This window comes from Adelges cooleyi, unplaced genomic scaffold (genome assembly GCF_023614345.1).
Source record: "Adelges cooleyi isolate 19-005CV unplaced genomic scaffold, UGA_ACOO_1.1 ACOO_flye_CR_arks_rails_tigmint_CR_PRNA_108, whole genome shotgun sequence".
Classification (NCBI taxonomy): Eukaryota; Metazoa; Arthropoda; class Insecta; order Hemiptera; family Adelgidae; genus Adelges; species Adelges cooleyi.
This window is the reverse complement of record NW_026095761.1, coordinates 4035024-4054435: the sequence shown is the minus strand read 5'-3', so window position 1 is coordinate 4054435 and position 19412 is coordinate 4035024. Positions and strand designations below refer to the sequence as shown.

The 19412-nt window shown below is 27.7% G+C and overlaps 4 protein-coding genes across 12 annotated transcripts in view; 2 read left to right on the top strand and 2 right to left on the bottom strand.

The window, feature by feature from the left end:
- Positions 1-64: 64 nt before the first annotated feature.
- LOC126839665 (splicing factor ESS-2 homolog) lies at positions 65-5507 on the top strand. Its single transcript, XM_050575078.1, has 6 exons — positions 65-279; positions 982-1141; positions 1270-1389; positions 3451-3551; positions 3665-4293; positions 4423-5507. The coding sequence occupies exons 1-6, from the start codon at positions 229-231 to the stop codon at positions 4727-4729; spliced, it is 1368 nt and encodes a 455-aa protein (XP_050431035.1). The 5' UTR covers positions 65-228; the 3' UTR covers positions 4730-5507.
- LOC126839740 (macrophage migration inhibitory factor homolog) lies at positions 4440-5624 on the bottom strand. The gene is made up of 3 exons (XM_050575155.1): positions 5342-5624; positions 4949-5130; positions 4440-4883 (listed from the first exon to the last, which is right to left on the bottom strand). The coding sequence occupies exons 1-3, from the start codon at positions 5447-5449 to the stop codon at positions 4802-4804; spliced, it is 372 nt and encodes a 123-aa protein (XP_050431112.1). The 5' UTR covers positions 5450-5624; the 3' UTR covers positions 4440-4801.
- Positions 5625-7660: 2036 nt separating this feature from the next.
- The window catches only part of LOC126839751 (macrophage migration inhibitory factor homolog), a 95468-nt gene continuing 83716 nt past the window's right edge, over positions 7661-19412 (bottom strand). For 3 of the 7 annotated variants that reach the window (XM_050575189.1, XM_050575184.1, XM_050575181.1), the window contains exons 2-3: positions 11375-11547; positions 7661-7814 (exon numbers count right to left, since the gene is read on the bottom strand). In XM_050575189.1, coding sequence (XP_050431146.1) covers positions 7736-7814; positions 11375-11547 — 252 coding nt within the window. In that variant the 3' untranslated portion in view covers positions 7661-7735. Of the gene's footprint in view, positions 7815-11374; positions 11548-11984; positions 12244-19412 lie in introns of those variants that run through there. The other 4 variants (XM_050575216.1, XM_050575207.1, XM_050575199.1 and 1 more) reach the window with 2 other exon arrangements.
- The window catches only part of LOC126839694 (macrophage migration inhibitory factor homolog), a 28995-nt gene continuing 22027 nt past the window's right edge, over positions 12445-19412 (top strand). The window contains exons 1-3 of one of the 3 annotated variants that reach the window (XM_050575112.1): positions 12450-12646; positions 13348-13520; positions 14585-14961. In XM_050575112.1, coding sequence (XP_050431069.1) covers positions 12539-12646; positions 13348-13520; positions 14585-14687 — 384 coding nt within the window. In that variant the 5' untranslated portion in view covers positions 12450-12538 and the 3' untranslated portion in view covers positions 14688-14961. Of the gene's footprint in view, positions 12647-13347; positions 13521-14584; positions 14962-19412 lie in introns of those variants that run through there. The other 2 variants (XM_050575124.1, XM_050575118.1) reach the window with 2 other exon arrangements.

The following is a 19412-nucleotide window of genomic DNA, read 5'->3' as shown; positions in this document are numbered from 1 at the left end:
TCAAAAGTTTCATAACAATATTATTGTCCTTGTTATCATGATTAAGGTTTTTTCAGTATTCACAAAAAAAAAAAAACTAAAAGTTAAAACGTATAACATACTTTTACCTATTATAATGAATTTGTAAAGTTATATTTTATAAAAGTCGTACATATTATTCAACTTATTACTGGTTACGAATTCTATTTTCTTACACCTACGTTTCAATTGTTAGTTTTAAGTTTCAATATGGCCAATCAAAAAGAACAGGCCGTTCTACCCGAAGAAGAGTATTTGGAGGTAATTTTATTACTGTTTACATAACATCATAATATAATTATATTAGCCACCTACATATTGGTATCGACTACTGTGGTAATTAACTATCGTAGTAACTATCTCCTAAAATGTCATTAGTAATCCTTTAGGCGATTTGAATTTACTATACCTACATTATATTAACCCTAACTAGTGTGCAGCAATTCTACTCATAAAATTGTGCCTTAAAATTATAGGTAAAATCAAACAAATTTGTATAATAAAAATTATACAACATAATAATATATACTAACTACAATCGTCAGAGCAGTACGAGAAATGGCACATCACTAGTTAAGAGTTAAACTTAAAGAAATTATCACTGAAAAATATTTTGTCTTTAGTTGCCAAATAAAAATAAATGTAATATAATATTAACATTTTCAAGAACCACTGGGAGGCTTATTTGGGATTAAAACGGTTTGTCGCCATCAGACAAGTATGTTTTATTAGGCGAGGTACGAAATAATTGTTATCGCAATAAAAGTGTACCTAATGCTTTGCTAATAATAATAATAATTATTATTATTATTTATAATCAATGCTGATAGCAACAATATAAATAATATCGAGTTATGTATGTTTTTATAAAGAGTAAAATAACTCAAAGTTTTGATGCAAATAGTGAAAGTATATTATATAATATTTGTAATTATTGCTCATTTGTGAAATTTATTTTTTTAGAATATTGGTAAAATCATTGAAAGAGATTTCTTCCCAGATCTGGAAAAGTGGAAAACTCAAAAAGACTATTTAGATGCCGTCGAAATAAATGACACAAAGAAACTACGGGAAATATACGAAAAATATAGTATAAGCAAAAGACTACTAGCTACACAGCCAGGTTAATCTTAAGAAATTTATACTCACCTATCCATCTTTAAAATTTGTTTTCCCCTTAGTATTTAAATTTAGATTAGATATTTTAAACCACACTTAGAACCCTAACCAAAATTAATAATTTATTTCTAGATGCCAGTCCAGATACTTTTGAAACGCCACAACCTTCTAAAGGGCCGTCATCTAGTAGAGCTGATGATTCAAGTATTATCGATGGTGGGAAAAATGATGATAACAAAACAAAAACTGTTGGTATGTTAATATCGATTAAGTTTAAAAAATGTATACAGTGGGTAAAAAAAGTCTCCGTACACTGTTGTCAAATTTTTTCAAAAACATAAAATGATAATTTAAAAGTTGATTAACTTCATATTTTTAACACACTTTTATTCAGAAACATATTAATATTTGTTTTTAGAAAAATAGAGCATATATATTAATTAGTTTATTTTATACGTGTATATATGTACAACAACTTTGGAAAATAACAGCAAAAAAGTCTCCGTACATTTATTGATGTGTATGAATAACAGATAAAAATAGTACCGGAATAGGGAAAATCCGTATGGACTGAGAGTTCTACATATCAACGAGCATGTTATTATTGTTTTTGTAGCCATTAAGAACGATAGACATACGCTTAGTCCGTTTTATTCAATTCATATACATTGAACAATGGAGATACCAATTGCTATTCGTAAATTAGTAGTTAAACTAAGAAAAGATGGTAATTCTCTCAGAAATATTGCACAAACAATAAATAAATCGCACTCGACTGTACAATATATTATAAACCGATACAACGAAACTGATTCTTTTGAAGATCGAAAACGTACTGGTCGTCCCCAAAAATTGAAATCACACCAAAAGAGGGCCATTCTAAGGACAATTGTGACGGAACCAAAAACCAGTGCACCTTAACTGGCTGGTATGATTGATACTGACTATAATGTGAAAGTTGTGCCTCAGACCATTCGTAATGTTATTAGAAACGCAGGATATAAAGGTTGTGTAGCTAGGAAAAAACCCTTTATCAGTCAAATAAATAAAAGGAAACGTTTAGATTTTGCGAAGGCACACATTCATAAGGGAAATGATTTTTGGAAATCTGTATTATTTAGTGACGAAAGCAAGTTTAATATTTTTGGTTCAGATGGGCGAGTTATGGTGTGGAGAAAACCTAATAAGCAGATGGATTGCAAAAATTTGTGCCCAACGGTAAAGCATGGGGGCGGTAATGTACTAGTTTGGGGTTGTATGAGCGCTGCAGGTGTTGGTAATTTGGTATTTATCGATGGTATTATGGATCAACATGTTTATTTAAAAATTTTGAGAAATAACTTACATGCAAGTGCTGAAAAACTAAATATTGGCAATTCGTTTATATTCCAACAAGATAACGACCCAAAACATACCGCGAAAAAAGTTAAAGAATGGTTGTTATACCGAGTACCAAAACAACTTAACACACCTCCACAATCACCAGACATGAACCCTATAGAACATTTATGGGAGGAAATAGGTAGACGTCTTAAAAATTACCAAACTCAAAACAAAGAACAATTAAAAAATGCAATACTAGAAGTATGGAACAGTATTGATTCTACTGTTTCGACAAAATTAGTAGAATTAATGGGAAAACGAATGCACGAAGTTGTTATAGCTAGAGGAGGGCCAATTGACCATTAATAACGATAATTATTACAATATATCATGTTAAAAATATTTATGTTATTTTGTACGGAGACTTTTTTTCCTGTTATTTTCCAAAGTTGTTGTATATATATACATGTATAAAATAAACTAATTAATATATATGTTCTATTTTTCTAAAAACAAATATTAATATGTTTCTGAATAAATGTGTGTTAAAAATATGAAGTTAATCAACTTTTAAGTTATCATTTTATGTTTTTGAAAAAAATTGACAACAGTGTACGGAGACTTTTTTTACCCACTGTATATCTAATTGTTATCTTTGTGTCTTAATAGCAAATCTGGACATTATTTAATTTTTATTTTTATTTAAGTACAATTTAGCCCTTTGGCTACTGCTGTCAAGGATTAAGCTGTTAATAGAATGAATAAAATGATTTCCAATAAAATTAATCTAATGTAGTACAGCCCTACAAGTATAGTCTATAATGCAGTAGTCAGAGGGTTAATAATTTCAACCAAATGTTTATTTGAACAAATTTATAAAAAAAAAAAAATGCATAATAAATGGCCTTAAATTCTATTAATGAGTTAATAAATTATTATAAATAAGAAATAGTAGTTTTCATTATTTTATTGTTTATGTTTTTTTTTCAGAGAATACCAGTTTAGATAAGTTCTTAAGTAAAACCACAAGTGAAGACAATCAAAGTTTCAATGATATTATTAAGGAATCAGAAATTCAATTCCGCAAAAAGGTTTGATTTTTTTTAAAATTTTAAATTATTATTTTAATTTATTAAAACTTAATTGTGTTTGCTTTCAAAATATTATTCTCCAATAATAATAAATAAACTTTTTTTTTTAACAGAACGCTTGGTTGTTTGAAGGCGAAACTAAAGCTTTGGAAATGGTAGATACACTCCAAGTGCCATCTATTGAAGACCAAGCATCCATAACGGATAGGCCGTTTAACATGAACTCTTGGACATTCAAAAATAAAAATTACATTATGTATGTCCCCGACGGAGTTCAATTAACAAAAGAAGAACTAATAAGTATGGCTTCTAAACGACAAAAAATCGAACATTCTAATACGCGTCTTCGTCTGAATCCATTTGATGAACAACACAACAAACAGCAATTGTGTAGCTTGGCGCATATGCAAACTCGGCAGTTGGACGGCAAAATCGGTGTTGACGGCAAAGAATTAACTTCTTACACCCCTAAAATAAACGGATATGGTTTTGTCAAAACTCCTTCTCCAGCTCCGGGTGTCAACCAGAGTCCGTTGATGACTTGGGGAGAAATTGAGGGCACTCCGTTTCGTTTGGACGGAAGCGACACACCGTTGACACCTAATAATTCTGGGCCTACTTTTAAAATACCCGAACAGCCTAAAAGGGAACGATTGGCTCATGCCCTTGCTGAAAAAGCAAGTGAGAGCCATAGGAATAAAAAGTTTAAAGCCTTAGAAACAGCTAGAAGACAGTTATCAACGTAATTATAAAATTTAATTTTGTATTAAGATATTATATAGGAATATCATTGTATGGAAATAACCTGTTCTGATTTTTAAAAACGACTAGAGATTTTTTTTTTTTAAATATATTGTATTGTATTTTTTAGGCCTTCGCCATCTCATTTAATGACAAGTCCATTGGACAGATTGAATACCATGTCACCGGCTGCACAACGTTTAGTATCTAACCGTTTAAGCAGTGATAGAAGAAGAGATTTTGCATTGAGAGCGTCTTACAGCCCATCGCCACAATCGACGCCCACTCGATCACCAGCTATTTCACAGTTGAAAAGTGATTTGAAAAAATCTACACCCACAAGCGAAAAGAAACAATATGATGTACCTAAAAACTTGACCGATAATTTATTGAACATCAATGTTGCAAAACGTTCTAGAGCAGTTGATTTTTTTTAAATGGTTAAAAAAAAAAAATGAAATTAAACTAATATGTAAAATACTTTGTTGTACAGTAAATTAATTATATTGTTAATTTTGTAAAAACGCTAAGACAGTAGTGCTGAATACTGTTACGTTGCTCGCTTCCTGTTCGACAAATGATATTGATATGCTAAAACATGAAAATACTTTGTAAAAAAAAAAAAAAAATTGACTTGTATATTTTTATTCTGTTACTTTTTGTCTGGTATTTTGAAGTAATCTACAATGTGCTTTACCAGTACTTGAGCGTGCTTTACATTTTGTTCGGGAGTTATTTTCCCCGAACCGCCCACTATCTTCAACGTTCCCAAGACGCAACAGCCATCCACGCCGTGCCAATAAATATTTTGATTAGCGTTTACGTGCACTACGGAAAACTGAAATTCAATGCGACCTTTACTTTACTAACGTATCCAATGAATTAAGAGTTTTTTTTTGTCAACGTATCTATAGAATAGAACTACAAAGAAATTTTTTTTAAATTTTGTAAGTAATGTTGTACTTCTAATCTTGTTTTTGGTTTTTCCTATGGCTATAATTTAAAATATACTTTAGTCCATTAAGAACACAGAATAGGTAAATGCTTACGTTTTTTGGTGTACTAAACATGTCTGCCATTAATTCAGCCGTTTTAATTCCAAAATCTGACGGTATTTTCGAAGGCTGAACATTTGTGTCAATTTGTAATATTGGCATTTTATATATTATATTTTCACGGACGAGCTACGGGTTTCAAAACGATTCTAAACCAATGTAATAATTGTAATTTGTTTTTTGAAAAATATATGATTGTTGTTTTATAAAATACAAATCAATATAAATTGTGTTGGCTAATCTCGAGTGTACGTCTTAAAACGTTTAAGTTATTTTCTGGTTATCCGTCTTATTATATAATAATAAATGGTAAGTAGTAGCTGACCTATGACTGTATATGTGTTGTACCTACTTAGTAATACTATTAGTGTTTTTTTGCGGTAATACAATTTTTTTAAAGTTATATTTTGATAATTTATGATTTAATTGACAGATAAACAAATATCGGAATATTTTTTCTTTAATGTCGTATCATTGGTAATAGTAGGTTGATAAATTAAGTCTACCTATTGGCTATTATTTCAAATGTAATTAGTAATTAACTATATCTATAAAGTTATTGTTGGCCAACTCCAACAAAATACCGAAAGTTAAAAAGTTATTTGATATACTTCTACTTATAAAACCATGAAGGACAATAAATATATTATTTAACATCAAACATATTCGATTTTTTTGAACGTGGCTAAAAATAAGTACAATAAGTAGGGTTTAAACATGTCTAAAATGGTATTAATAGGATTAGAAGCGGGTTGTTTTTAAGAAGTTTTATATAGGCAACATTTAAGTAAATTGTGGTTTTAATAAATTTCGACCATGTCAAGTTACTTTCCAGTTAATTTCTAAAAGCTGCATTGGTTATTTTCAATTTATATACTTTTTTCAATGAGTAAAGGCTGTTTTGTTTTTTTCGACCTAAAAGCCTGTCAAAATTAAGCATACCTACCGAAATGATCAGGTTTCAATTTTGCAAAGAGATTCGATTTGTTTAACTACTTTATTGGGTTTATATTTAGAAAACCGATTTTTATTTTAAAAAATCAGTTTTTTGTAACTAAATAAATTAAATTTGAAAATTCTTCATTATACAAAAACCTTTTTTTTTACATGAAAAATGTAAAAGTCCGTTTCTGGCAAAACTCAGAGAAGTAGCCAAAGAAATCATATCTCTTTACAGAATTGAAATCGGACCATCCTAAATAGTAGAACTGTTGTCAGGCAGCCTGAATATTTAATAATTAATCTCAGGCTTTTATGTCTAAAACGTTAAAAAAACCAACCTTTTTCAATCCTTTAAAAACTATTATTTTATATCTAAATTCAGAGTCTAAGAATTAATATGTACATTTTAGTTTCTTTAGCTTTGAATATATAAATATATATATATATATTTACATTTTGATTTCAACCAAACAAGACCTAAATATAAAGAAAGATACATATATGTATTTATACTATAGTGTATACTATATTAAAGACATAATATTGATATATAGCGTTTACTTCAAGTATGAAGAATATTTTTTACGATATTTTATATATATATATACCTATTAATTATTTGATATGCCAGGTGATTACTTTAACGCCCTACACAAGTTTTCATTTAAAATTATTGACATTAGCACTATATTACAAAATTAAACAATACTCAAATTTTTATATTTTTTAGTATTTTATAGAACTTCATCGACTTTTGAAACTTAAATAGTAACACATATATGTATTTGATAAGCTTTTTAATTTAAGAATAATTTGCTGAAAACTTTGATTAGTACGATAGCCAGTTTTGAATAAATAGTTTTAAAATTATTAAAACAACAACCGATACCATAACTTAACACATGTTAACTTATTAACAATAAGTCGATAAACAGTTTTAAATAGTTATTTTTAAAGTTTAAAGTAATTTAAAATTAAAATTTCTTAGAACTATTTATTCAAAACTAGTGACTGGTTATTGACCAGTCGAATTTTCCAGTGAATTATTCTTAATTGAAAATTTCAATTAAATATAGGTACATGTTGCGAAATAAATTTTAGGAGTTGATAAAGCTCTAGAGAATACCAAACAACATTACAGTTTGAATATTGTATAATATTGTAGTATAGCATAAACAAAAAAGGTTTTTAAAAATTAAAAACTACAAAATTGCCATTATTTTAAGAATAGTGTGGGTCGTTAAATGACCCACTTATGTCTAATATAATTTTACATTTTAAAAATAACAAAAAAAAACTTACCACCTAACACACAATTTTATGAACTATGATTGAATATTAGATACGTCAGCTTTACAAAATATAGAAAAATGTCTACAACAATACTTTATTTCATCTATTTATTAAAAAGTGCAACTAACATAATGAACATATTGTATAATTGTTTTATAAAATCTTTTCTTCCAAAGTAGTTCCTTGGACTCCGATGTTCGACGGCTTTTGATCCACAAACGAAATATATAATCTACAAAATAAAAACGAAATTCCACAAATTTACTGTATAGTTAATTAATAAGCTTGTTTTACAATAAACTGTAGTATTATTAATTGTAATGAAATATCATAAGAGCTGTAATTTTAAAAATATTATAAGGTTATGTAAGAAAACTTTAGCTTTTGTTTTATCGGTATAAATTATAATATTATGACGATTCACTAATTTTTGCGTTCCATAATAACATTATACTTAATTTACATTTTACACTCAAACTAACAAAATAAGGATAACAAAAATTAAAAAATTGAAGTAGGCATATTTTTCATTGATCATTTTACACGTTAAAAAAAAAAGGTGTTAATATTTTTTTCTGAATTTATTTTAGCTTCGATGCAAAGCGAGAAGGTATTGGTTTTACTCTGATGTGGGCTTTTTTTTTCGCTGTATATACTGTAACTTTTTTAATACTTGACCAATTCCTTCGAATAGCAACTCTATAAATCACAAATTTTGTTTAGTTTGTACTTTGGGGGGGTAAAAGTTGAAAAAAATAAATTATTCACAGACGAAAGTTGAAAAAACAAAAAAAAAACCATACGAGTTTTTAAGTTAGAAATTTTAATGGCTATAATTTCGAGAAAAAGAGTCGGATCGAGTTGAAATGTATCGGAAATAATTATTTGGTATGCCCGCACACGTCAGTTGTGTCAAACTTAAACTATACCCATTTCCCGACCCCCTATGGGGGGTACAAGTTTTTTTGTTTTTCGGGGTTTTTAGCGGTAATTTTAAAACTTTTGGGTTGAAAATTTGCCAGTAGTTGGAACTCATATGTACCCATAACACATTAAACGGGAAAAAAATTCGGCACTACAGTTTTTTTTTAATTGCCGGGAAACTGTGTTTTCGCAGATTTCGCATATTTTAACAAAAACACCTAAAATCTTTAAAAAAAATTGATCAAATCATTAAAACAATTTTATGTATATCTAATTTCAATTGATATTTTTTTTTTTTAACATTTGCAATTAATTAATTTGAATTACATTATGTGTAAAATAAAATATAAAGGGATATAATATACATTATTTAACAAATGTAATTTATACTATATTTATACAGTTTTATTAAAGTATGACGCAAAAGGCAATGTTATTTGTAAGAGAACAGAACGTTCATGTGTATAAAAAACACTAAGTAGCGCCGAATAAATATTTCGCAATCAAAAAAACAATTTTGGTTAGCGTAGTATAAAATAATTTTTTACAACAATTGTCCAATATTCCAAATATCCCTAAAATAATATTATCACCAAATGAGTACCAAATAAGTCAAAATGTTAGATTTTTGTCAATAAAAAATTGTTCCTGTAAATATTTAGTTGGGCCAAATCATTATTTAGTTCTTCCAACTAGAAGTTTATCGTGTCCCTATATCAAACCATAGTAAAAGTAAGACCGTTGTTTATAAAAACTTTTACAGTTAATTAATTTGGATAACATTATGTGTAGAATAAAATATACTGGGATATAATATACATTATTTTTAAAATGTAATTTATACTATATTTATACAGTTTTATTCAAATATGACGCAAAAGGCAATGTTATTTGTAAAATAACAGAACGTTCATGTGTATAAAAAACACTAAGTAGCGCCGAATAAATATTTCGCAATCAAAAAAACAATTTTGGTTAGCGTAGTATAAAATAATTTTTTACAACAATTGTCCAATATTCCAAATATCCCTAAAATAATATTATCACCAAATGAGTACCAAATAAGTCAAAATGTTAGATTTTTGTCAATAAAAAATTGTTCCTGTAAATATTTAGTTGGGCCAAATCATTATTTAGTTCTTCCAACTAGAAGTTTATCGTGTCCCTATATCAAACCATAGTAAAAGTAAGACCGTTGTTTATAAAAACTTTTACAGTTAATTAATTTGGATAACATTATGTGTAGAATAAAATATACTGGGATATAATATACATTATTTTTAAAATGTAATTTATACTATATTTATACAGTTTTATTCAAATATGACGCAAAAGGCAATGTTATTTGTAAAATAACAGAACGTTCATGTTTCTAAAAAACACTAGCACCGAATAAATATTTTTCAAACAAAAAAACGATTTTGATTAGTGTTGTATAAAATTATTGTCCAATATTCCAAATATTATTAGTACCAAATAAGTCAACATGATAATTATATTATTATACAGAGCATTAAATCAAAAATGTATTGATAAATATATTTCTTTTAAAGAAACCCCTTCAAAAAACAAAATATATTGGGCACAAGATTTACAGTGTGATCGCTATAAATTTAAGTAAATCGGTAACTCTTCCAAAAATAAAAATTTGGTCCAAATAAACTTACAGGGTACAAAACATTTCTAGTTGGACCGACTCAATAAAAACTGGGTCCAACTAAAAGTTTGGATATTATAGGGATTAGGGGTAAAACAAAATTTGTAAACGAAATAAATAAATAAAAATTTGTTCCTGTAAATATTTAGTTGGGCATATTCATATACAAACCCGTAAGTGTCGAAACATTTTTGAAAATCAACTTGACGTATATTATAACGAGAAGGACAATAGACAGCCGAAATAGTAATTGGAACATTATTAATATTTATTGACACGCTTGACGCTTGAACGTGTTGTTTTTGGTACGGTCTGATTTTGTTGTGTTGTATGGTATTTGATATTAAAATAGAAGTACCAGTGTGAGATGAGCCGTCAGGATGATTAGTTTTGTATGAAGTATAGTTGTATAAGTTAAAGTGTGATTTTTCAGTAAAGTGTGTTTCACTAATTAGAGCTACGTCAATAATATTGTCGTTAGATATAGTTTGTAACTCATTTTTATGCTATTGAAGTCCATTAGCATTCTAAAGAAGTACTTTGGGAGAAGTTTTATTAAGATTAGAATCATTATGCATTTTTTGTAAACAATTTTAATTATTACTGTTATTAACAAGTATATTATGGGGTTGATTAATAATTTGAGATCAGTTAGAAATGAAAAAAAATTTTTAGTAAAATCTTTGTCAGCATTAGTTGTATTTTGGGTTTGAGTATTGTTACTATAGTAAGATTGTTGAGTTATTTTGGCGTATGATTAATGCATAGGGTCTATTACTTGGGTTTTATCTCCGTTTCCTCATTGCTTTGATTACATTATGCCAATACTCTACTGTACTAGTCCTCTCGGATAAAATCGCTTTCAAATAAACGCTTTGATGCTCATTTGTAAATACAAAACCTTCATTTAAAACTTTCTAACTATGCTGGTTTATACTGTGCTTGGTTTGGACTGTACTGGCTTGAAAATACTAACTACCGATTTGCATCGAAGCGTTTTTTCGAAAGTGATTTTATCACTTTCAGAATTAAAAATTCCTGTAAACCTGTGACCTCCCCGCCACCACTTCGCCCCGACCCAACTAAGCTCCATCCCCACTATGCCCCGACCCCACTGTACTGGTTTTTTTAGATACTATTATATACTATTTAACTTTATAGAAAAATATCATCACAATATTATGTATAATTCGTTTAGTTAGAACAATTACCTGTTTTGTGGAATGCCAAGTTGTTTTTCAATAAAATTGTAAATAGAAAAGGAGTTGTTCTTATTTTCTTCGAATCCATAAATGCCTACTCCGGCCAAACTACCAATTCCACAGTAAGAATAGTTGTTATGCCAATACATTGGATCTCCAGTTTTTATTTTAACAGAAATTTCCTAAAAAAAAAAATCAACATCAAAAATTGAAATAAATAAAGCTAAAAAAAAAGACTTATTTTTAGTTGACATTAATTATTAAAAATCGATAAATTTATATTAAAAAAGAAATACATAAAAATAACTACCTATTACTGGCAACGTGAAACAACATATGAATGTACAAAACACAATTTTTAGAAAAAAAAATTAAAACGCGTTAAGATCTAAACTGTGTTTTATACTGTTCTTTTTTTTGAAAAAATAATATTTTTTAATTTTTTACTTAATTTAATAATATGTCTTAGTCTAGTCGTTGTGGGTAAATATTTCAATTGTTAAATATTTATTTAATAAACATTTTTGAAAAAAAAAATCCAATGTTAATTTAAGTATAGGTACCTAATCTATATGAATTACACATGGCTGCAACTTTAATACAAGTTGAAGAAACTTACCGATTCTGGAGTTTTTAAAATCTCACTGACCAACTTGGACGCGTCAGACAAGAAACTTGCCGGTACTTTGTACTTGGGTACGTTTGTGATTAGACTTAAGGTTGGCATTTTTTTTTGTGTACTTGGAGTTAACAATCAATTGGAATGAGTGTATATGTAGGTGCTTGCCTTACTATAGTGTTGAAAGTCGAATGGCCACAAATAACATAGGTTGTTAAATTATTATAGTTATATCTTACATAATTCATTAAATGTGTGTGTGCCCTATGAGTTTGGTCAGTGCGACAGACAAAATATTATGTAACGATTTGCAAAAAAAAAAATCAAGATTAACAGTTATTAACGTTATATTTATACGCAGTTTTTTTAATAATTATAACGATATCCAATAACTTACTGTTAAAAAAATTAAATATCTATACTCGAAAAAAAATTATAATACCGAATTATGTAACCGAACAAGTATTAATGTGTTATAGAACGTGAACGGTCGCTATACTTGATCATTTCGATTTAATTTTTGTTCAGTTTAAAATAATCAAAAAAATCTTAAAATGCCTCGTTTAAGTTTGGACACAAACTTACCCTCATCAAAAATACCTGATGATTTCTTAAGCGGAGCTTTGAAAGTGCTGTCTAATACACTTGGCAAAGGACCCAAAGTGAGTACCTACGGAAATAATAAAATTAATTTTAGAAATAAGTTAAACCCAATAATTTAAACGTTAATTGGCTCAAAATACAATTAAAATGGAACTGTACTAAATTTAAATGATAGTGTAAATATATAAATAACATTCCGAGACCGACAAATTTTTGAAATGACTTTTATTTTTATAACAAATTTCTTGATCTTTTAAAAAAATAAGATTTCCTATTTGACATTTATTGAAAACGACCAAAATGTGTAGGTATTAGATCTTTAAAAAGTTGTTGATGACAAAAATAAGTTCAGAACTAGTTTCTAGTTATTAATTATAATAAAACCCTAAATTCGTAGTAAATTGTATTTTTAATACAAAATATTGATCAGGACAAATCATTCATAGTAATATTGCCAATACACATTTATAAAATATACTAAATAACTAATAAGTTTAAATTACATAAGTGTGTCAACGTTTTGCTGAGCACTTTTAAATTTCTGTTCTGATGGAATTTTTATTTCTGAGAACTTATACCTACCTAACTAAGAACACTTAATTTCAGAGAATTTTTTGGAAAAAGCCCCACAGGTGTTTGGGACACCGACATTATACTATACTACAGACAGTAAAATAATCTCAAACCGCATTTCAATTTGCAATGAATCATTAAAAAAAATTATTTCAATGTAATATTATAAATATACATTGTTTTTCAGTTTTGTATAACGCTTGTGAATAGTGGTTTGAAAATGACTTTTGGTGCATCCAGCGAGCCATGTGGAATTGTTCAAGTCACAAGTATTGGTAGCTTAGGGCCAGAAGAAAATAAAAAACATATTGCCGCCATCACAGATTACGTTCACGAAACTGTTGGAATACCAAAAAATAGGTAATTATAACCGAGCTCAATTTTCCAAAGAAAAAAGTATTAGGATTAACCCGATAAGGTCTAAAGTGCTGTCGCTTTTCTTAATAAAATTGTATTGTAAACAATAGTAAAACACATACTGTATAACATGAATTTTTTTTAATTATTAATAAGTTAAAAATGAAAAACTAATTCAAAATTGTATAAATGTCATGAATTTGTATATTAACTCAAGGTCAAAGTAACGACAATTTTTTTTTTTAATTCTGACATCAAACTATAGGTACTTTTTTTCATAATTTTGTTTTTTGCCATTTTTTTTATGATGTATAATAGTAACTTCAAAGTTTTGCATTGTACAAAAAATGAAAACATTTAAGACCCTTGAGCTTCTTAGGGCTTGAACTAAACATTCTGGAATGTATACAGCACTTATTACTTGTATATACATAGAATATTTGGTAAAAGTTTGGTAAAGGAGATACATTTTTACTAGTAACTGTTTGAATTTTTAAAATTTTCCATTTTACAACTACGCATAACATATTTTTATTCAAGTTCTTACGGTAAAAGTAAGTCTCCATTACCAAACTTTTACCAAATGTTTTATATTATACATATAAGTAAGTGCGGTACACCATTTTAGAACTGATAGTTCAAGCCCTAAGAAGTTCACGGCTCTTTGTGTTTGTAGTTTGCACAATAGCATTAAACACATTTTATCATCTCCCCAAGGTTGTTAGTTAGGCACAATTATTGTACGAGTATGACCTATAAGCTAATATTGTTACTATAGATTCACCTAATACATAACTATACCGTTGTGACAAATAAAAATATATATCCAAACATTTGTGAGGTGTGTCGCTTTTAGAAAATACTCTCAGATCAAAATTTCATCAACCCTTCCCCAAAAGCGGAATAAGATTTTTTGGTTTTTTTATTTCTTAAGCGCAATATCAGGATTTAAGTGTTGAGATTATTTAATTTCAGAAGGGAGACAGGCTAAGTTACTTTAATCGAAAGCTAATAATTGTATTTTATAAAATAGTTAACATGATATTATTGTAAAACTTGTGTTTTAGACTATACGTTTTCTTCCAATCGAACACACCTGAAAGTACAGGCTACCTTGGATCGACGTTCCATCAACTTGCAATTGTCGAAAAGGGAGCTAGATTGGCCTAATATTTTCAATTTGTTAATATTATATTGTTCTTAGTCGGTACACACTTGATTATTACATACTAAGTACCTACTGAAAATTGCAAAAGCTATTTCCGTTTATTATTGTATAAAATATGTATTTGGTTCATTTGACAATAAGCCGAAGTCATGAAATAAAAAATATAATACATACATTTCATACGGTATTAGATGGAATAAATAATAATAATATAAAATAGTATGCTGCATTATTAATATTTATAGTGTTATCTAAATAAAACAAATTACAACAATAGCGATATGTGTTTCTTTTAATAAATTGTCCTAATAAAATATAATTTCAAACATTTAAGTCGGTCGAGATGTATGTTTGGTGCACGAGGTTGTATTTAGATAAAAAAATGGAAAAAACTTCTAATTTCGAAAAGTTTTAATAAATATTTTTTTTGAACTTTTGTTTGACAGTTAGGTATTATAAAATAATTTCACGTGAATTTTGATTTTAAAAATTATTTTTAATTTCCAATAATTTTTTGTTACATATTTTAATCTAACAGAAAAAGGTTTTTATCGATAAAAATGTCTATAGAGACTTGAAAATAATATGCATAGTATTATAATAATACACATTTTTTTTTTTTGAAATATTTTGGTAGTTGAAGCATTTGTACAAATAAAAAACCGTTCCATCTACGACAACAACAGGCAAAACGCATGAAAACACTTTGGTGTGTTTATTGCCAGAAGAATACATTTTTAATATTAACCAACGCATCGATAAAAAAATGTGTTTAGGATTATTGAAAATTGAGAAAAGTGCAAAAACAATATTGCGAGTGAAACCCAAATCAGAAAAATACTAATTACCGACTATGAGAAAATAATACTTATAAAATTAGGAACTATGAATCAACAAAAATATCTATCAAAGGTTATCTTCCATTAAAAGTGTGACCACAATGTTACATGTATTTGTTTCTATTAGTCTCTTATTTAACAAAACAATATTACTTTATGAAAATAACCACTACTTATATTTTACAGTTATTAACGAATTTACAAGTCCTGCATAACGCATTTCTTAACTAAAATAAGTTTTATTTACCAATAATTTATAATTTATTTCGTGCTATGGTTTAGAAGATTAGAAATAATAAAAATACTTAATTAGAAATTAAAAAAAAAACATAATATACAATAGTATATTGTAATGTGTATAGCATAATAATACTTATAAAGTAGTATAAGTCCAGTATAATGTTTAGCTTAACACATTTCCAAGCGCTTTAACACCATGTAAATTATTGTATAGGACTAAAAAAATGTATTTACGAAGTTTCAGAAGTAAATTTAGAATTCTAGCTTAGTTATACACGTCAAAATTTAAAATCGTTCTACAAGTATGTCGGGAAGTAACGAAGTCAATATAAATATATCGTAGAAATAATAACTTTTATTTCACCTAAAATTACACAAATTACAAAAAAAGTCTTTTACTGGTTATAAAAAAATATATAACTATATTAAAAAAATTTCCATAATGATGACGTTGTAAATTTGTGAAAATAAGGAAAACCTATGATGCTAAACAAACCATAATATCGGACTAATATTGATTATTAATATAGCTGTGTCGATTTTTTTATCATCAATCTATACAAGAACTTGTATTTAAAACGTTGATAATACATTGTTAATATTTTATTCGATTTTTTAAAGTTCGTACGAGGATGTTAGGAACGAAAGGGTTAAAACAAACTGAATTTTAAAATTAAAGGTTGTTGATGAAATTTTCTACATTATTTTATTAAAAATGTTTACGTCTTTTATGTGGTTATTTATAAAAAAACCTAACTTAATTGTAACAAAAATATTTAGGTGTGAAATTTAGGGGAGTTAATGAGTATAATAATGGCGAATTATATTTTCTGGGTTTATAATGCCAATAAGATGTGGTTGGTTATAGATGATAATGTGTTTTTATATGTGCTATTATTCATAATATAATTACTACGTATTCACTTTGATACGAAAATAAGAAAAATAAAATGCTAAAAATTGAATAACAATTTACAAAAATTGTTGTTTTTCGTATTTCGTATCGGCGCATTTCATACAACGAAAATTCAGGGCACGGAAAAAAGCCTGATATGTATAGACACTGACATTATTAATGGTGTTACTATTGACATTATACTGTGAAGGATATTTGTTTTAAACCGTTTGGTGGTGGTGGAAGAGATATCTTAAAAACATGAAGAATTTATTAATATTATACAATATACGGGTACAAATGTTGGATATTCAACGTAACAAATTCATCGGTAGTCTATAAAAAAAAAAAAAAGTTAATGAGTATAATAATAGCGAATTATATTTTCTGGGTTTATAATGCCAATAAGATGTGGTTGGTTATAGATGATAATGTGTTTTTATATGTGCTATTATTCATAATATAATTACTACGTATTCACTTTGATACGAAAATAAGAAAAATAAAATGCTAAAAATTGAATAACAATTTACAAAAATTGTTGTTTTTCGTATTTCGTATCGGCGCATTTCATACAACGAAAATTCAGGGCACGGAAAAAAGCCTGATATGTATAGACACTGACATTATTAATGGTGTTACTATTGACATTATACTGTGAAGGATATTTGTTTTAAACCGTTTGGTGGTGGTGGAAGAGATATCTTAAAAACATGAAGAATTTATTAATATTATACAATATACGGGTACAAATGTTGGATATTCAACGTAACAAATTCATCGGTAGTCTATAAAAAAAAAAAAAGTTAATGAGTATAATAATAGCGAATTATATTTTCTGGGTTTATAATGCCAATAAGATGTGGTTGGTTATAGATGATAATGTGTTTTTATATGTGCTATTATTCATAATATAATTACTACGTATTCACTTTGATACGAAAATAAGAAAAATAAAATGCTAAAAATTGAATAACAATTTACAAAAATTGTTGTTTTTCGTATTTCGTATGGGCGCATTTCATACAACGAAAATTCAGGGCACGGAAAAAAGCCTGATATGTATAGACACTGACATTATTAATGGTGTTACTATTGACATTATACTGTGAAGGATATTTGTTTTAAACCGTTTGGTGGTGGTGGAAGAGATATCTTAAAAACATGAAGAATTTATTAATATTATACAATATACGGGTACAAATGTTGGATATTCAACGTAACAAATTCATCGGTAGTCTATAAAAAAAAAAAAAAGTTAATGAGTATAATAATAGCGAATTATATTTTCTGGGTTTATAATGCCAATAAGATGTGGTTGGTTATAGATGATAATGTGTTTTTATATGTGCTATTATTCATAATATAATTACTACGTATTCACTTTGATACGAAAATAAGAAAAATAAAATGCTAAAAATTGAATAACAATTTACAAAAATTGTTGTTTTTCGTATTTCGTATCGGCGCATTTCATACAACGAAAATTCAGGGCACGGAAAAAAGCCTGATATGTATAGACACTGACATTATTAATGGTGTTACTATTGACATTATACTGTGAAGGATATTTGTTTTAAACCGTTTGGTGGTGGTGGAAGAGATATCTTAAAAACATGAAGAATTTATTAATATTATACAATATACGGGTACAAATGTTGGATATTCAACGTAACAAATTCATCGGTAGTCTATAAAAAATGTCTATAGAGACTTGAAAATAATATGCATAGTATTATAATAATACACATTTTTTTTTTTTGAAATATTTTGGTAGTTGAAGCATTTGTACAAATAAAAAACCGTTCCATCTACGACAACAACAGGCAAAACGCATGAAAACACTTTGGTGTGTTTATTGCCAGAAGAATACATTTTTAATATTAACCAACGCATCGATAAAAAAATGTGTTTAGGATTATTGAAAATTGAGAAAAGTGCAAAAACAATATTGCGAGTGAAACCCAAATCAGAAAAATACTAATTACCGACTATGAGAAAATAATACTTATAAAATTAGGAACTATGAATCAACAAAAATATCTATCAAAGGTTATCTTCCATTAAAAGTGTGACCACAATGTTACATGTATTTGTTTCTATTAGTCTCTTATTTAACAAAACAATATTACTTTATGAAAATAACCACTACTTATATTTTACAGTTATTAACGAATTTACAAGTCCTGCATAACGCATTTCTTAACTAAAATAAGTTTTATTTACCAATAATTTATAATTTATTTCGTGCTATGGTTTAGAAGATTAGAAATAATAAAAATACTTAATTAGAAATTAAAAAAAAAACATAATATACAATAGTATATTGTAATGTGTATAGCATAATAATACTTATAAAGTAGTATAAGTCCAGTATAATGTTTAGCTTAACACATTTCCAAGCGCTTTAACACCATGTAAATTATTGTATAGGACTAAAAAAATGTATTTACGAAGTTTCAGAAGTAAATTTAGAATTCTAGCTTAGTTATACACGTCAAAATTTAAAATCGTTCTACAAGTATGTCGGGAAGTAACGAAGTCAATACAAATATATCGTAGAAATAATAACTTTTATTTCACCTAAAATTACACAAATTACAATTGTAATTGTATATGCTACTGTATACAACTTCTCGGTGGTGGCGGCCGTGGAATAGCCGACGGTCGCCGCGTAGTGAGTAGGGGAATTTACGGCGGCGAGTAAGTAGAAGAGTGGGAGAAATATAGGCTCGAAACCGCGGAGCTCGTTC